The sequence below is a fragment of the Papio anubis genome, chromosome 6, assembly GCF_008728515.1.
Source record: "Papio anubis isolate 15944 chromosome 6, Panubis1.0, whole genome shotgun sequence".
NCBI lineage: Eukaryota > Metazoa > Chordata > Mammalia > Primates > Cercopithecidae > Papio > Papio anubis.
Window position 1 is genome coordinate 50,911,846 of NC_044981.1, and position 19,400 is coordinate 50,931,245.

Here is a 19,400-nt window from a genome sequence, read left to right on the forward strand (position 1 = left end):
TCAGTGACCTCCCTACTGGCACCCGCAGCCAGGATGCTCTCATTGTGTGTTGTTGGTATAAGTGCAAAGCAAGTTCAGATACCACCACTTTGCAGTTTGTGCCTAGCCTCCAGAGAAAACTCAACTGCTTAGCACGTAGGCCATCAGCTCAGGGTTCCTCTGCCCATAGTAACCCGTAAATTCACTGAGTAGTGGTTTTGCAATTGAAGCAAATTAGGTCATTTTCCATCTGCTAAATCTACTAGTCATATTCTAGCCATGACTACCACATTAACTACAGTCCCAACAAGTGATTTTGGGGTCAGTGTTCCAAGTAGTACGCCGTGGACAAATTTAATAGTCCTTTGTTGTTGAAGAAATACTCTGTTATGGATGGTACTAGGGATTATATGGACTTACTTATTAAAGTGCCTGAAAATAATATATAAAAAGATTTTGTGGAGGTATATACAAGAGAAAATGTGTGCTACAAGCTGAATTTCCTGAGAAAGCATAGCAAAGAGGAGTCAGGAATAAATAACCCTGCTGATGTTTGCCTATCATTAGATGAGGAGGAGGAAGACTTAGTCTTTGACCTAAAGTTCTTAGGGAAATAAATCTTAGCATCCTACAGTGATGCTTCAGGCTCTTCATGGAGCCTAAATGAAACATACAAGCTCAACCTATATCTTCACGCAAACTCATTAAATAACCTTTGTATCTGAAAAATAATTTCCTAAATTGAACTTTTTCATGAAGAAAGGGGGTCCTGTGTGGAAAAGGGATCTGAGTTCTCAGAAAACTATAGCTGTCATCCTGTTCTGTGAGGCAGAAATTAAGAAATAAAAAGATTAGAAATATGGATGTAAGTAGGAGAAAAAGTAGCTTGAATCAAGTTCTTACCACCGTTCCCCTATCACACATACACTCACTCACTCTCTCTCTCTCTCACCCTCTCCCCCTCCCTCCCTCCCTCACTTCCTCCCTTCCCCCCATCCCTCTCTCTCTCTCTTACTTTGGGTGAACTGAGGAAACAGTTTCCAGGTCTGCTAGGGTGAGGTCCACATCCTAGAGCAAACAAGTCATAGATAGAACCATGCTAGGATGACTACAGGGTCATTTGCATTGGGACTGGGGTGGGACTAGGTCCTGCTTTTGTAGTAAGGGGTCAGTTTACATCAGCAATAGTTTCTCTCTAGCCCTGAGAGTTACTTTAGAGCATTATCACTTACTTCTGTGATCACTGAACATGATGCAAAATCCACAAAGAGGAAGGGGATAAGTTGTTTTTTCTGACTGTATTTGTTTATATAGAAAATATATTTGAATAAGTATTTTCTAGAGTTTTTTTCATTAAACTTATAGTTACCTTTAATGTAATTTTAACACAAGTAGCATTTGCCTTACGTCTTGCTTCCTATATATCTCCAGGAGTTACCTCCTTATAATGGTTTTGGGCTAGTGGAAGATTCTGCTCAGAATTGCTTTGCTCTCATTCCAAAAGCTCCAAAAAAAGATGTTATTAAAATGCTGGTGAATGATAACAAGGTGCTTCGTTATTTGGCTGCACTGGTGAGGCTAATTTTTATACACTAAAGATTATCTTCTATCTCAGTACTGTGTATGATTGTTTATTTTGTCTGTAAGCTATAGATTAACAGCTGTCAGAGTTATGTGTTGACTCAACCAACCATTGTATCTAGTACCCAGCCTTCAGGGAGGTTGGACAGTATTAAGTATGGTGCCCCTGAGCTAAGACCTAGATCAAGTCCTATCTCTCCCAATAATCTTTCTTAGATCATTAATCTCTCACTCTTAACACCTCAAATGTTGACAGACCTTTTGCCTCTTTTATTAAGTAACTATGAAATTGCTTAATATTCAAACCATGTGTGTATCTGTGCGGCTTTTTAGTATACTGTGATTTCCTTGAGGTTAGGGACCATGTCTTAGTAAGTTCTGCATTTACCTGTGATATCTTGCCTGATATCTTGAGAGGTTATGTGACTAATAGTTAAGAGCATGCAGTTGGAAATAGACATACACTCAAGTTCTGCATATCTCATTAATTAGCTGAATTGTATGAGATAAATTGTTGATAGAAATTCAAAGTATAAGGTCTTTAAAATGGAAAAAAAATGTAGACTAGGAACCTAACCATTTTATTAGAAATATGGACATAAATAGCAGAAGTTGAAATAAGTTATATCTGGGAATGGGAATTAGGAGCTGGGGGTAGGAGGTGTCAGGTGACTTTTCAAACTACATACATGTATTTGAAAAGATAAAAACTAAGGTAAAGACAACTGAATAATAGATTTTAGAAAATGATTGTACAAAGCTTTAAATAAAAAGGGAGTCCTGGCTAAAAACAAAATTTTAAAAGAAAACAACAAAACAGCAAAATGTAGGCCAACTAGAGCACTCTCCATAAGAATTCTGACCAACAAAGGTTTTGTAGTACTAGATTCTTTCAGTTACTGTTAAAATTCAAGCGCCTTGTCGAATTATGATATGGTAACTGTAACTCCTTAAGGGCAGGAATCATGTCTTTCTAGACTTTGTAGGTACTCATTAACTGCTCGTTCAGTAGGCAAAATAATTTATTTCTGCACACATTATCCATGAGTAAGGCAATACAATATTTTACCCATTTTATGTTTCAAAACTTAAGAAACAGAAAGGCTAGTTATCTTGTCCCAGATCCAGTGCTGCTTAGACAGGGGTAGGACTAGAACTCAGCCTTCTGGCTTTCAACCCAGTATTCTTTTGATAAAGAACTAGTTTAATACTTAGGATTAGAAAAGAGAAAGGAACTCATATGGGTTTGTAAACTGCAAAATTGTAAGCTTACCTTTGATACATGAAAAACCTGGAAAAATTAATACAAAATTGATTACAAAAATGGCTATGAATAGTGTTAGATATTGCTAACTAAGGAGAAAGGATAAATTTCTTTTGATTGCAGCCCTCTCACAAACAACCTGGTCAAACATGATATATCACAAAAAGTTAAAGTGTTTGCAAAGGACTTCTATTCCTAGCCATGATAGACCGGATAATTTGGATCAGCCCTCTTGCTGAGGGGGTGTGTGTGTGTGTGTGCGTGCGCGCGCGTGCGTATGTGTATATGTATGTGTATGTGTATGTGTGTTACCACTTGAAGGTGCTGAACAACTAGCAAGATGTGAAGAATCACAGAACAAGAACCAGGGAAACAATGAGAACCACAGAAGTGAACCTGACATTTGGGGCCATTTTTCCGCTAGGCGCATTTGCTGATTTCAGAAGACCCACCTGTGAGGACAAACATTGGAATCTATTTAGGGCCTGTCAAAGGCAGAAGCTCCTGGTAAACCCTCTGTACTTCAGTCTGTCTGTAGCTAATCTTTGAAGGGACTGTTGTCTGTCTTTGAATTATAGTCCCTGATTGTCTCAGTTTTACAGATCAGATTAAGGTGATCCTGGATTCTAATAACCCCAGGTGACTGTCAGAAGCAAACAAATTCTCTGCAGATTACATCATTTTCGGCTTCAATTTATTTCTAGAATTTTAAAAATACAATGTAACAATATTAATAATACAGTGTTCAGAAACAAGACAAGATAATATAAAGTGACCAGAAATAAGAGACTATAGAATATACCTATAGGGACTTCAGATACTGGCATTATGAAACTTAAACTTAAGCCAGGAGCAGTGGCTCACGCCTGTAATCCCAACACTTTGGGAGTCCAAGGAGGGTGGATCACTTGAGATCAGGAGTTTGAGACCAGTCTGGCCAACATGCTGAAACCCCATCTCTACTAAAAAAATACAAAAATTAGCCAGGCATAGTGGCACGCGCCTGTAATCCCAGGTACTCAGGAGGCTGAGACATGAGAATCACTTGAACCCGGGAGGCGGAAGTTTCAGTGAGGCTAGACTGCATCACTATACTCCAGCCTGGGTGACAGAGCAAAACTCCGTCTAAAAAAAAAATGAAATGAAATGAAATAAACAATTTAAAAAATTTAAAAAGCCTTTGTTTACCATGTTAAAGAATAAGATTGAGATTTTCAGCAAAAAATGAGAAATAAGCCAAAAAAGTCTGTTTCAGTTTTGAAAAATCATCACATTAACAGAATAAAAGAGAAAAATTAGATTTTGAAAAGCATTTGCTAAAATCAATCTGATTTAAAAATAAAACTCACATATACCCCTGAACCTAAAATAAAAGTTTAAAAAAGTAAAAAATAAAAGAAAACAAAACTCTTAATAATAAAAAAAGGAATAAAAAGGAGTTTCCTTAATCTGTTAGAGGGTATGTTGAAAAGTCTACTGCAGACAGCTTACTTAGTGATGAAATGTTGAAAGGGTGCTTTCTGAGATTAGGAACAAGGCAAGACTGCTATCACCCCTTCTGGTCAACATTGTTCTGGAAGTCCTAGCTGGAACAGTGAAGCAGGAAGTGAATAAACAAGCATACTGATTGAGGAGGAAAAAATAAAATTGTCATTATCCAAAATGAACAATTGTATAGTACAGAAAATAAAGAATCTGCCTTCTGCATTAGGGAAGTCAATATACAAATAGCAACGAAGAAAACATAAAGTTAAAAAATACCATTTACCATAGCATCAAAAATATTAAATTCCTAGGTATAAATTAAATTCCTTAGTATAATATTTTAGGTGCTATATACAAAAGATATGTTACATACAAAAGATATGTGTTACATATCTTTTAGGTGTTACACACAAAAGACATGTTACATACAAAAGATATGTAACACCTAAAAGATATATCTTTATCATACAAAAGATATGTGATATCTTTTACATACAAAAGATATGTAACACCTAGATGTTACATACAAAAACACTTTAGGTGTTATGTATCTTTTAGGTGTTATATACAAAAGATATGTAACAGCTAAAATATTATTGAGAGAAAATTAAGAAGACCTAAATAAATGAAGGGATATACCATGTTCATTGGTTAGAAAATTCAGTATTACGAAAATATTTTCCCCAAATTGATCTATGGTTTAAAAGTAATTACAGTCAAAAAATCTAAAAATGTTTTTATTTTTACAGACAAATTGATTCTGTAATTTAAGTGGAGAGGCAAAGCACCAGGAATAGCCAAGATACTCTTGGAGAAGAGCAAGATCAGTGGATTTTGCTCACCAAAATATCACTCCGTATTAAAAGTTACAGTAATTAAAACAACATGTTTTTGGTGCAAGGATAGACAAACCAATGGAATAGAATAGACACCCCAGGAAAAGACATATGATAAATACAGCACTGCAGAGGGGCTGGGAAAGGAAGATGTTTCTAATCAATGATATCAGAACAATTAGATATTCAAAAGAGAAGAAAATTTGACCTCCATCTCACACCAAAAGTGGCAATCAAGTCTAGGTAGATTGAAAATCTAAATGTGAAAAGCAAAACAATAAAACTTCTTAGCAATAAATAATCTTAACATTATAGTGGGGAAAGATTTATTTAGTGGGATACAAAAAAGCAGTCATGTTTTTAAAATGGATAAATGGCCAGGCACAGTGGTTCATGCCTGTAATCCCAGCACTTTGGGAGACGAAGGCGGGCAGATTGCCCCAGCTCAGGAATTTGAGACCAGCATGGCCAACATGGCGAAACCCTGTCCCTACTAAAAATACAAAAAACTAGCTGGGCATGGTGGTACATGCCTGTAGTCCTAGCTACTTGAGAGACTGAGGCAGGAGAATCACTTGCGTCTGGGTGGCAGAGGTTGCAGTGAGCTGAGATTGTGCCTCTTCACTTCAGCCTGGGTGACAGAGCGAGGCTCTAAATAAATTAAAATAAAATAAAATGGATAAATTTGACTACATTAAGATGAAAACTTTCTGTTCTTCCAAAAAACAGCATTAAGAGTGTAAAAAAAGGCAAGCTTCAAGTGGGAGCAGATGTTTAATACAGAAATCAACCAAGATCTTATATTCAGAATATGTAAAGAACATTCTGAAATCACTTAGAAAAATGAGCAAGAAACTTGAACAGGCATTTCACAAAAGAGGATATCCAAGAGGCAACTAAACATATAAGAAGGGCTAGGTGCAGTGACTCACACCTGTTTTCCCAGCACTTTGGGAGGTCGAGGCAGGAAGATCGCTTGAAGGCAGCCTGGGTAACATAATGAGACCCTACCGCTACAAAGATAAAAAAATAAATTAATTGGGCATGGTGGCATGTGCCTATAGTTCCAGCTACCTGGGACACTAAGGCGGTAGGATCACTTGAACCCAGGAGTTCGAAGGTGCAGTGAGCTATGATCCTGCCACTGCACTCCAGCCCAGGCAACAGAAACTCTGTCTTTAAAAATATGTACATATGAGAAGTTGCTTTGCTTCGTTAGTAACTAAAGAAGTGCAGATTACAATCATAGTGAGTTGCCTCTACCCACCCATCAGAATCATTAATATGTTGATGAGAATATGGAACCATAGGAACTCTCATACTCTTTACTAAGAGAGTATACCCACTTTGTAAAACACTGGCATAATCAAATATACTAGATTGTGCTAAGGGTGCAATATATGTGTACCAAAAGTTAAGAATGTTTATAATAGCATAATTCATAATAGCAAAAATAGACCTAAATGTCTACTACAAGAGACTGGATAAGTTATGGCATATTTGTGTCATAATTTGATTTCTGTTCAATGAAAATCAATGAACTACAGCTACTAATAACAACATGGCTGAATCACATCAACATAATTTTGAATGTAAGAATCCAGACACAAAAGAATGCATGCATATTATGTAATTTCATTTATATGAAGATTAAAAAGCAGACAAAACAAAACTTTATGGATGTCTGCTTTATAGCAAAACTAAAGAAAACCATACAATTCAAGGCAATGGCCTGTTCGGTGGGGGAAGGATAGAATATTGATTGGGAGGTTCTGTCAGTGTTCTGTTTCTCAACCTGGATGGTGGTTATATGGTTGCTCACTTCATTAAAATTCTTTCGGCCATACATTTTGGCATTTTTATTGTTGTTTTGGGGTTTTTTTGTAGTTTTCTCTCTGTGTTACTGTTCACAGTAAAAAAATTTAAAAGAAAGCCAACAGAACTATTAGTAAAGAAATAGTGGATATCTTCATGTGGGCAGGAAAAAAGAAGCGATATTCTGGTCATGGTAATTTTCAGATGTTTTCCCCTGACCTATTTGACGAAATAGAGAATGTATTCGTTAGACTCATCACAAAAGTTCTTGAGGAAGAAAGGGTGCTTGACAATAAGGGGAAAAGGTTTATGAGTGAGGTGGGGACTTCAAAAGAAAATATATGGAAATTCAAAAAGAAGGGAGTATGCTAGAGAAATGATCAGAGACAATTAAGTCCCATGGAGGTCAGACAAAGACACGGGATGTGTTCTGAGAAAACAATGTATACTAAGTTCTGATAGGCAATTGGTGCCTAAGTAAAAGTATGCTGGTAAACTCTCTGGGACTGAGAGTGGAGTGCTGGCTGAGAAACTTGGCAAAGCTTTGGAAGAGCATAAGAAACATGATCTGAACCGTGATCATTAAAGCAGCTGAATGTCTTCCAAGAGATGCAAGACAGTACTATCTGTGGTGTTTGTCAAGAAAATATTACAGCCTCTGTTTATTTTATTTACTATGAGTGCATTTATTGTATAGCCTCTGATATTTTTATATGTGCCTTTTAATGCACAAACTATATTTATATAGAAGAACATATGTTTAATTATTAATTCATTCAATAAATATTAAAGGACTACTCTGGGCTAGATATGGTTCTAGATACCAAAGGTACAGTGGAGAACAAGATAGACAAATATTTGCTCTCATGGAGCTTACATTCTAGTCAAATAAATACATTGTAGAAGGATAGGTAGTAACGTGCTGTAAAAAATAAAGCGAGACAGAGAATGATGGGAAAGGGGCTCATTTATATCAGCAGAATGGGGAAAGCCTCTCTGAAGAGGTCATAGCAGAGCAGAAACCAAAGGAATAGCTGAGGGAGCCAGCCAGGGGAATATCTGAGAGAGCTGCATGTAAGACTGAGACAGTGTGCAGTGAATGGAGGGCAAAAAGGTGGAAATGACAGGTCAGCAGCCAACCAGGGCTCTGCAACCAGTGGTATAAACAAGGCCAGAGGAATGGGCTGATGGGAGCAGTCCAGGTAACAAGAAAGTATAGATAACAAGCTGCAGAGAATTTAAAAATAAAACCAACTAAGAGTTGGTCTGTTTCTTCTTCTTATCATTTGCCTGTAATTCTAAACAACATCAGTGATACTCATCCCCAAAGGGATGGCTCCTCCGTACAGTAGAATTTCAGTTAATAAATGTAAAAGAAAAGTGGGAAGTAGAAAAATTATCATTATGCACACACTGCTGTAATCACGGTTGCAGATAAATCCAGCAATGGCTGCTAAAATTAGTGGGAAAACCTTTGAGGAGAAATGGGATTCCCATAATCTCAAAACATCTCCCGCAAGGTGTTTTGTAATTGCAAAGGGAAATACGGTAACTTTAAGGGAAGAAATCCAGCAGAAATCTTAACCAAGTGATCAAGGTTAGTGTCATCCATAATAAGATATATTGACTTCATAAACTCCCTGGTATACACTAAAGACATGACATCTTTTCTGGGATAGTTTTGCCAAAAATGCAAAAATGAGATGCATGAGGAACATTCAAGAAAATAATTGATCAGTAGTCTTCAAAAGTGTCAAAGTCGTGAAAGAGAAGGGCAGATTGAGGAACTATCTATCACATATTGGAGGAGACTCAAGAGAAATAATAACTAAATGCAATGTGGGATCCTGGATGGGATCCTGAAACAAAAAGACCATTTGTCAGAAACAGGTGAAATTTGAATAAGGACTGTAGTTTATTTATTAATGTCATACTATTGTTATTTTCCTGGTTCAGATAATTGCACTAATGGCTATATAGGATGTTAACATTAGGAGAACCTTGGTGAGGGGAGTGAGAATTCTCTGTAATATTTATGCAGGTTTTCTATAAATGTAAACCTCATTCCCAATAAAGACAATATATTTTTTTTAAGTTTTATAGTACTCTTTCCTGCCATGGTAAACCATTACCATTGTCACCCCAATGGCCCTGGTATGCCCCTGCTTAGAACTTTGTATTTTATTCTAAGTATGACAAGAATTCTTTGAAGGTTTGAGAGCAGAGGAGTGATATGATTTGATTTTTATTAACTATATTGTGATTGTTTAACATTTATATTTTTATTACATGGGTGTATAATCCAAATGATTTGGAAACTATTAGATGAGGGAATGATATGAGAAAATTATTTCACTAAGAGAAAAATCTAATGACTTCTTTAATAGATGAAGAACTATTATACAAACAATCCCATAGTCTTAATGAGAAGATGTGCTACAGTTACAGTATGAGTGGATTTTAGGAATAAGCAGAGCTGTATTAAGGTTTGTTGGAGCTGGAATTTCTTCCTTAGGGGTTGTGTGATCACTCTGCAATTTGATTTAGAAAAAGTCTTGTCTACAAGGTAGTTTCTCAGAATCACTTTCAATTCTTTGATTTTATATTACTCTTATCCCCTCTTTTTAAATTTTTTTTTTACATTATGTATATACATTTGCTTAAAAAACAAAACCTTACTTAATCATCTTAGTGTTCATGAAGTTGAACATAATATCAGCCAACAGGTCTCAGCTAGCAGCCTGTGGTCAGAATGTAGCCCACATATATGTTCTAGTATACTGTGTTTGGGCTTCATGGTGCTTTAAAAGAGTTGGAGTCAGTACTTTAAAATCAGAGGTTTAAAATAGTAATCCACATTTTTATCTTTTGAAAAACTGAAAGATCTAGCAACATTGGGCCTACATTCTCACAAGGCAACAACTGAGTTGCGTTGGTGCGGCCTCCCTTGGGAAGCCTCCCTTCGATGAGGCATGTTCTTCCCAGAGATACCAGAGTTCCCCCATAGATGGTTTGTTTATATTGTAAGAACCCAGACTGCTTCATATATATCCTATACCTGGCCCCTGTAGGCATTTAAGTTTGCACATCTGCATAGACCATGAACCTTCATAATATCCTCTTTTCTTTACCTTTATAGGAATCCCCCATCCCAGAAGACAAAGACCGGAGATTTGTCTTCTCTTACTTTCTAGCTACTGACATGATCAGTATCTTTGAGCCTCCTGTTCGCAATTCTGGTATCATTGGTGGCAAGTACCTTGGCAGGACTAAAGTTGTTAAACCATACTCTACAGTGGACAACCCTATCTACTATGGCCCCAGTGACTTCTTCATTGGTGCTGTGATTGAGGGTAGGTCTAAATACAGTCCAGAATTTCCTACTGGCTGCCTGAATGAGTTCTTAGTTGGAATTTAATTCATTTTACCCTTGTAAGAAGCAATTAGATTATATTACAACTGAGATAAAGCTACTATCCTTGTATATATGGTATAATGTGTTAATTGCCTTCCTAATCAATTAAACTGTAAGTTGATTGCATTTGTTGGCTACAGATGTCGACAGTAAGTTTTGTAAATACTGAGCAAATGACTGCATATTAGTATGTCATTTAAAGAAAGCTCATTAGTTTCTGTCATAAATGCATAACTGTGAATTTATCATAGGAGGGTTAATACTATTTTACTTCTGATTGCGTGAGAGAACATCACCAAGCTAAGTGTACTGCTACCTTCTCTCCAGTATTTGGTCACCGGTTCATCATCCTTGATACAGACGAGTATGTTTTGAAATACATGGAGAGCAATGCTGCCCAGTATTCACCAGAAGCACTCGCATCAGTTCAGAAACATGTCCGAAAGCTAGAAGCGCCTGCTTCAGAATCAGAAAGGTATGTGTTTGATTGCTAGGGTTTGGCATACTCAAGATATTCAGGAAGTAATTCTGACTTTGAGTAATCACATTTTAGATTTTCCGATTTCTCTCACCAGGTGGGAATTATTAGACATAAACAGAAGGTTCCCTGTGTCAGTGTAATAACTAGTAATTTAGAACTTTTTCAACTTTATTTATTTAGCAAATACAGTTGCCCCTTGAACAGTGTGGGAGTTAGGGGTACCAGCCTTTCTGCACAGTTGAAAATTCATGTATAACTTTGACACCCCAAAACTTAACTACTAATAGCCTACTCTTGACTGTAAGCCTTACTGATAAACAGTTGATTAACACATATTTTCTATGTCGTATGTATTGCATCCTGTATTCTTACAATACAGTAAGCTAGAGAAAATGAAATTAAGAAAATCATAAGAATGAGAAAATTATTTACTATTCATTAAGTGGAAGTGGATCATCTTAAAGGTCTTCATCCTCATCTTCATGTTGAGTAGGTTGAGGAGGATGGGTTGGTTTTGCTGTCTCAAGGGTGGCAAAGCAGAAGAAAATTCAGGTATCAGTGGGCCTGTGCAATGCAAATTCTTGTTGTAAGAGGGTCAGCTATAATTATTAAATGCCTACTATGTGTCAGAGACTATCACCAGGCCCTTGGACTTTTATCGGTAAACAAAGTAGACAAGAAGTTGCCTCCCACATTGAGTTGACCTTCCAAGCAGCAGGAAATAGACAATAGCACAAATAAATTATACAGTATATTAGGTGATGAATGCTGTAAAAAATGGAGCAAATTAAGAGTAACAAGTGTTTCTGGAGAGTGGCAGTAGGTTGTGAAGGTAGGTCAGGGTATGTGGTTGTACCTTGAGGTGACACTGAACAACCACTTGAGGGGAGTTAGCTGGGTGGATTTCTGGAGAAAGTGCTTTTCAGGAAGAGGAAATGGTGCATGCAAAGGCCCTAAATGCTAGCATATCTTACTTACAGTACTCAACGAACATTGGGAAAAAGTAGGCCAGTGAGGGTAGCTGAAATGGAGTGAGTGAGAGGAAGAGGAGTAGGAGATGGAATTAGAAAATTAACAATGGGCTAGATTGTGTAGGACTTACTAGGTCTTTGGAAAGGTGCTGGCTTTTTTCTCTGAATGAAATGAGCCTTTGGGAGCAGGGGCATCTGAATAGAGGAGTGGCAAGATTTGACATATATTTTAAAAGAACTATTCCAGCTGTTGTGTTGAAAATAGATTAGGAGAGAGATTAGTTAAGAGACTATTGCAGTATTCCAGGCAAGAGATGGTGATGTCTGGGCCCAGGATGGTGGTATCAGTGGAGGTGGGGAGAAGTGGTCTGATTGGGATATATTTTGAAGGTAGCACCAATTGGACTTCAGACAGATTTTCTAGGGGATGTGAGGGGAAAAGAATAGTTAAGGAGGACTCCAAGATGTTTGGCCTGAGCAACTGGAAGGAAGAAATTGTGATCACCTGAGATGGGGAAGATGCGGGCTGTGGGTAGAACAGTTGCCTTCTTTGTTGGTTGGGGTGGTGATTTCAGTTCTGGATATATTGTATATTAGGTTTAAGACAGCCAAGTCGAGAACATATAGTCTGTTGGATAGGTAAATCTGGAGTTTGAGTGAGAGGTCTGGGCTGGTGATATAAATGTGGGAGTTGTTGGCATATAGTGATATTTTAGGCTGTGAGACTGGATGACACCTCTCTCTGTCTCTCTCGAGACAGGATCTCGCTCTGTCACCCAGGCTGGCATGCAGTGCTGGTAGTGGAATAATAGCTCACTGCAGCCTCAAATTCCTGAGATCCTCCCACTTCAGCTTCCCAAGTAGCTGGAACTACAGGTGCATGCCACCATGCCCAGCTAATTTTTAAATTTTTAGTAGAGACAGGGGTCTCAGTTTATTGCCCAGAATTCCTGGACTCAAGTGATTCTCCCTCCTTGGCCTCCCAAAGTTCTAGGATTACAGGCATGAGCCACTGTTCCTGGCCTGGATGAAGTCTCTAAAGGAGTTAGTGTAGATAAAGAAAAGAATGGCTCCAAGAACTAAGCTCTGGGGTCCACCAACACTTAGAGTTAAGGAAACTGAAAAGGAAAACCAATGAAGTAGGAAGAAAACCAAGTGAATGTGGTGTCCTGGATGCCAAATGAAGAAATTACAGGTAGTTCCTTGTTTACATGGTAGCGTAAGACTGTAAAAAAATAACATGCAAAACAATTTTAATAATCAAAGGGAAAATGTACAATTGTTCTGTGCCCTTTAAAAATTTTTGTCACTGCCAGGCACGGTGGCTCATGCCTGTAATCCCAGCACTTTGGAAAGCTGAGGTAGGTGGAGCATGAGGTCAGGAGTTCGAGACCAGCCTGACCAACATGGTGAAACCCCATCTCTGCTAAAAATACAAACAAATTAGCCAGGCATGGTGGTGCGCACCTGTAATCCCAGCTACTCAGGAGGCTGAGGCAGGAGAATCACTTGAACCCAGGAGGCGGAGGTTGCAGTAAGCCAAGATTGCGCCACTGCATTCCAGCCTGGGCAACAGAGCAGGGCTCTGTCTCAAAAAAAAAAAAAATTTTTTTTCACAACATTAAAAACTTTGATGGTTATAAATGTATAAGAACATGAAAAAATAGTAAAACTAATTTTTACTTAGCACACTGAAATTTAAAACATTGATGACATTAAGAATTAAAGTGTTTTATTGCTTTATAAAAACTTTATCAAAAGTGGTTTGAGCGGCACTTGCCTACTTCTCATTGTATAACTTATGATACAGAGTGAACATCTGTTCTATGCCTTGGTGAATTGTCATACTCCTGTTTAAGATGGATCAACTTCCAACATTTTATGATTTTTGCTTTCAATGTTATAAAATATCTCTTAGACTTCCTTTAATGAGAATGAAATATCTCTGAGAGTTCTTTTAATGTGAAGCATTTTACAGGCATCTGGGATGTCTTCATTCTTTTCATTACAACCACTTTTCTCATTTGTGTTGATAGGTTTGCCTTCACCAGTTTCCACTGGCTGCACATCTAGAGTCTCTTGAAAGGCAGCTGTGTCGACATTCCTACAGTCAGCTTTCTCTTCTGTAACTCCATTTATATTTGACTTGAATTCACTTCTTGCATCTTTGCTGCACTTTCATCCTTATTGGCCAATTCTCTCTTTTGATTATCCATTTTTGTGAAATACAGTTTGTGTATCACTGAGAGACGAGGAGGCAACATAGCTACACACTTTACTGTCTGCGCGAACTATAAAACAAATATACAGTGACCAGTCGCAAACAGACTTTGAAAGAAGTGATGTAATTGTCACTGATGGTGATATGCATCTGTTTAATTACATTGTGGTTAGTGGACTAAAGTCCTGACAGATAAGTTTGTACTTTATGCAGTTACTCATAGTTAATAACTGTGTTGACTGAAATTTGAACCATGTTGTTGGGGGAATGGATTATTTTACTAAATGGTGGTAGTCGAAATTCATGCATCTTGGAACTGTGCAAACTGAGAAATGCCTTCATATCGAGGAAGACAGACTTGATGGAGGACAGGTGAGCTTCAAAATTAGGGCTCAGCCAGGGAGAGTTACTGGCTTTTCCCAAGAAAGAATTCCAGGGAGAGCTGGTGCTGTTAAACAGCAACTGTTTTTAAGTAACAGTGTACAGCAGCAGCTGAGGTTCTGCTCCTTGTAGAGTAGGGATACCCCCTAGGCATTGTGCCCAGAATAGTAGCTCAAAGGCAGTTCTGCACTCATATTTATACCCACTTTTTATTATATGCACATTAAGGTGCAGTTTATACAGAAATTTCTAGGAAAAGGGTGGTATCTTCCAGGTGTTCATGTCGTTGCTATGGAAAGGGGTGGTTACTTCCAGATGTTGTCATGGCAATGGTAAACTGATATGGAGCACTGGTGGGCATGTCTTACGGAAAGCTGCTTCTGCCCCAGACCTATTTTAGCTAGTCCTCAATTTGGTCCTGTGTCCGAGCCGAGCCTCCAGAGTCGAGTCCCACTTCCAACCTCAGAATGATTCATTATATCAAATGGGGATTTAGCAATATTAAGGGAATTGGGGACCTTAGAGACCTTAATGAGGAGTTTCAGTGGAATGGGAAGACGGGGAAAACCTGATGGCAGTAGATTTAAGAGAGAGTGGGAGAGAGGAATTCTGGATCAGAGTGGAGACTACTCTTTTGGAGAGGTTTGGTGCAAAGGACAACAGAGAAATGGGGCAGCAGCTGGCAGAGAAAGTGAAGTCAGGAGAAGGTCTTGTTTTATTTTGTTTTTGCTTTTGTTTTAACATGGAAGAAATCACATGTTTGTATGTTAATGGGAATGATTCCATAGAGAAGAAAACATTGATAAGTGTGTGAGAGAGCAGGGAGAATTTCTGGAGTTTGTGAGAGGACGGGGTTTAAGTGGAGGAATTGGCTTCAGATAGAAGCACCAACCATTCACCTAGGGCAGTATTTCTCAAACTTTTGGGTCTCGAGACACCTTTATACCCTTAAAAATTATTGAGGGCCCCAAAGAGTTTTTATGTGTTTGTATCTATTGCTATTTAGCATATTAGAAATCGTATCTGAAAAATTTTCAAATATTAATTTATTTTGAAAACAATAAACCCATTTCATGTTAACACAAATAACATAATTTTGTGGGGGAAAAAATCCTATATTTTTACAAACAAAAATTGAGTGAGAAGAGTGATAGTGCTTTACATTTTTGCAAACCTCTTAATGTCTGACTTTAGTAATAGATGATGACTGGATTTTCATGCGCTTTTGTATTCTGCCTGCTGTGATAGCCTGTGTTGTGTGACCTTTGGAAAACTCCATTGTGTACTTGTGGGAAAACAAGAGTGAAAAGATAAATAAATGACTAAGTATTATCACAAGAATAATTTTGACTTCACAGACCCCCAAAGGGTCTTGGGAACCTCCACAGGTCCTGGGATTACTCTTTAAAACCTTGATCTAGGGCAACAGGCAAAAGGCAGGCAGGATATGTGGGTTCAGATGCTGGTAGCTGTGTAGATATTGGAAGGCCCTTGTGATTGTTTCCTGATAGTAGTGCAGTAGAAAGAGTGAGGATAGAGGGAGATATTGGAGGTTTCAGGAGAGAGGAGAAGTTATGAAATGCTCTTTTTATTGAATATATAAATATCAACAAAATGAATATAAAATAAAATTTAAAACAACATATATTAGCTACTTCTAAGAAAGAAAAAATATCCAAATATAATCCATATTCACCATGAATTGAAAAATGCATGTTAATTCCAGAGATGTTAAAATGTAAAAAAAAAAAAAAAAAAATTGTCTCATTTCATGGACACATCTTTAATTTAAAAAAAAAATTGCCTCAGGACTTAAACAAATATGATAGCTGTCCAGGAGAGTGGGAGGCTGAACGGACTGGAGAAGCATAGTTTGGTGGTTGACTAGCATTAAAGACCCACTTCATATTCATAGTCATATATTTAATTCTAATACTTCCCAAAAGTTTTTTTCTGTAATTATCCCTTGTTTATGCAAATACCAGCAGACACTGGAAAGCTTCTTGCTTCAGCATACCACTAATTAAATCATCTTTCACATTTTTTTTAAATTTAGTAATTTAAGTTTTTTAAAATACAGTAATGAGGAAAAGATACCACTGTGACTCTTAGAATATGATATCAATAAAAATAAGGAGAAATTCAAATTTTAGGTTGCCATATGGATATGGTTTGTTTGGCCCCACCAAGCCTCATGTTGAAATTTGATCCCCAGTGTTGGAGATGGGCCTCATGGAAGGTGTCTGGATCCTGAGGGCAGATCCATCATAAATGGCTTGGTGCCATTCTCATAGGAATGAGTTCTCACTTGTAGTTCCCATGAGAACTGTTGTTGAAAAGAGCCTGGCACCACCTACTCTCTCTCTCTCGCCTCTTCTCTTATCATGTGATCTCTGCACATGTCTGCTCTCCTTCCCCTTCCACCATGAAAGGAAGCAGCCTGACATTTTTACCAGAAGCAAATGTTGGTACCATGTTCCTTATATAGTCTTCAGACCTCTGAGCCAAATAAGCCTCTTTTTTTTTTTTTTTTTTTTTAAATAAATTACCAGCCTCAGTTATTTCATAGCAACATAAATGGACTACGACATGGGTTAAGAGATCCATTGCCATCCTCATTTTGATCCTCACCCTCCCTTTCTTCTCTTGTGATGGGTCAGAGAGATGAGTTAGGGAAAATGCATGGAGATGATAATCCACGGTCACATCTTCTGTGTTTCCTAGCTATTCTGCATTTAGCTCTTGACTCACCCATCTGATAAAGAATCCTGCTCTAAGGAAATGCAGTTACAAATATATTTTGCCACTCATTGCAGAGAGTCATGAAAGGGGATCATGAGTACTTGTCAGACCAGTACTGTTTATGTCAATTGTCAGTTCCAAGATGATGAAATTTGGAGTTGGCCATTTGCTTTCTCTGAGCCAGAAAATTAGAATAATGCACAGGTAACTGAGTATTAACTTCATCTCCAAGGTCTTAAATTCTCTTTGGGTTTGGGGTCCTCATTGCAGTATTTGAACTCAGACTTAAGGACAGCAAATGCACACACTTATTAACCCACCCTCCACAGGAAATCCACATGTGTGAATAGCATAGATACATACACTTGTTCATATGTGTTATTCTTGTTCCATTAACATGCCCTTTTGTGCGCTTCAGCTTCAAGAGGACCCTACTCTCTTACTCAATGATCTTTTTAATCTTTTGCTTTTTTACTTCCAGCTACTTTTCCCATGAGAATTGTCCAAATATTCTCATTTCCTTTTCCATTTTCTTTAAGGAAATGGAAGTAATTTGGTTTCAAATATGAGATCAAATGATCCAATGTGGGCTTCATCAGTTTTCTCACCCTTCATCTTAGAATGTTTCTCTACTATCACTCTTCTTCTCTTTACCTTCTTTTGTCAGAGATAAGTAACTCTTCCTATTTCTTCAAATCTAATTCTTCTATTTTGTGTCTGTAACCACTTCCCTCCTGACTGCTCCAGAATCTTTATGACTTTTTTAAATGACTGCTTCATGAATTTCTTTCTTGAAGGTCATTGATTGTTTCCAAGTATAATGGACTCTTCTCATTTAGTCATTCATTCAACAGATATTTGAGCTTATACCATATACCAAACCTTATATTAAATGCTTAGGCAACTATATAAGAGAATAGGGAGCTCATAATCTATTCTCTGAGAGCAAGGGTTGACAATTTTTTTTTCTTTTTTTTTTTTTTTTTAGTGAAGGGACAGTTAGTAAATAGTTTAGGCTTTATGGATCATACCTTCTTTGGCGTAACTACTCAACTCTACCCTTACAGCATGAAAGTAGCCATAGACAATATGTAAATGAATAGCAGTGGCTGTATTTCAATAAAATGTTATGTATAAAAAATAGGCAGCAGGTTGACTTTGGCCTGGGTGTCATAGTTTGCTGACCCCTTGGTCTAGTGTTCAGTTTTTCTGATCTGCATATAATATTGATTACTCTTTACCACCCCTCTTTTGAAATCCTCTTTTGAGTTCTGGAAACTCATTGGTAGTCCTACCTCTCTTAAAGCCTATTCTGTGTGTCTTTCCTACTTCTGTCTACTAGGTTGGCATTTCTCAAGGTCCTGTTTTTTGTCCTCTTGCTTGCCTTCTCTAAACTTTCTAGACATTGCAGTATCTGAATTGCTCTCCTGACCATTCTGCTGAATCTATTTTCAACATGTCTTTGTTCATCTGAGCCACCAGCATCTCCCACTTTGTACAACTAAAAATGAAGCCATTGTCATTTTCATCTTTCTAACTCTTCCTTATTCCTTCTTTTTGCTTATCTGTCTCATTTTCTAAGTGGAGAACTTTGCCAGGATGCTCATAGCAAAGTATTCAAAGAGCACACAGAAAACTGTGACATCCCTCTTACCTCTGGAAGATTAGCCACTCTATAAAACACGTTCACTTTTTTTTTTTTTTTTTTGAGACGGAGTCTCGCTCTGTCGCCCAGGCTGGAGTGCAGTGGCCGGATCTCAGCTCACTGCTAGCTCCGCCTCCCGGGTTCACGCCATTCTCCGGCCTCAGCCTCCCGAGTAGCTGGGACTACAGGCGCCCGCCACCTCGCGCGGCTAGTTTTTTGTATTTCTTAATAGAGACGGGGTTTCACCGTGTTAGCCAGGATGGTCTCGATCTCCTGACCTCGTGATCCGCCCGTCTCGGCCTCCCAAAGTGCTGGGATTACAGGCTTGAGCCACCGCGCCCGGCCAAAACACGTTCACTTTTATGGAAGTTAAGGAAGGTCATTGGAGGACTTGGCACAGAGTCTTCACCCAGCATGTTAGGACCTCCAGCCACCTCTCAGTTGGCAGTCCCTGTTGGGCATAACCAGCTGGCCCCTGTGTTTTCTTGTTGACCCATGTTAGCAAAGCTTGCCCTGTAACTTGCAGCTCTTTTCCAGAATGTGCCCTGACTTGGGCTTTGGCAATAAAGTAAGGGCTGTAACTT

The 19,400-nt window shown here is 38.1% G+C and overlaps 1 protein-coding gene across 5 annotated transcripts in view; it reads left to right on the forward strand.

Moving 5' to 3' along the window:
* The window catches only part of EFHC1 (EF-hand domain containing 1), a 79,494-nt gene that overhangs the window by 49,344 nt on the left and 10,750 nt on the right, over positions 1-19,400 (forward strand). For 4 of the 5 annotated variants that reach the window (XM_009205372.3, XM_009205375.4, XM_009205373.4 and 1 more), the window contains 3 exons: positions 1,411-1,551; positions 10,100-10,313; positions 10,703-10,850. In XM_009205372.3, the coding sequence (XP_009203636.2) occupies positions 1,411-1,551; positions 10,100-10,313; positions 10,703-10,850 (503 nt within the window). The remainder of the gene's footprint in view (positions 1-1,410; positions 1,552-10,099; positions 10,314-10,702; positions 10,851-19,400) is intronic. The other variant, XM_009205374.3, reaches the window with a different exon arrangement.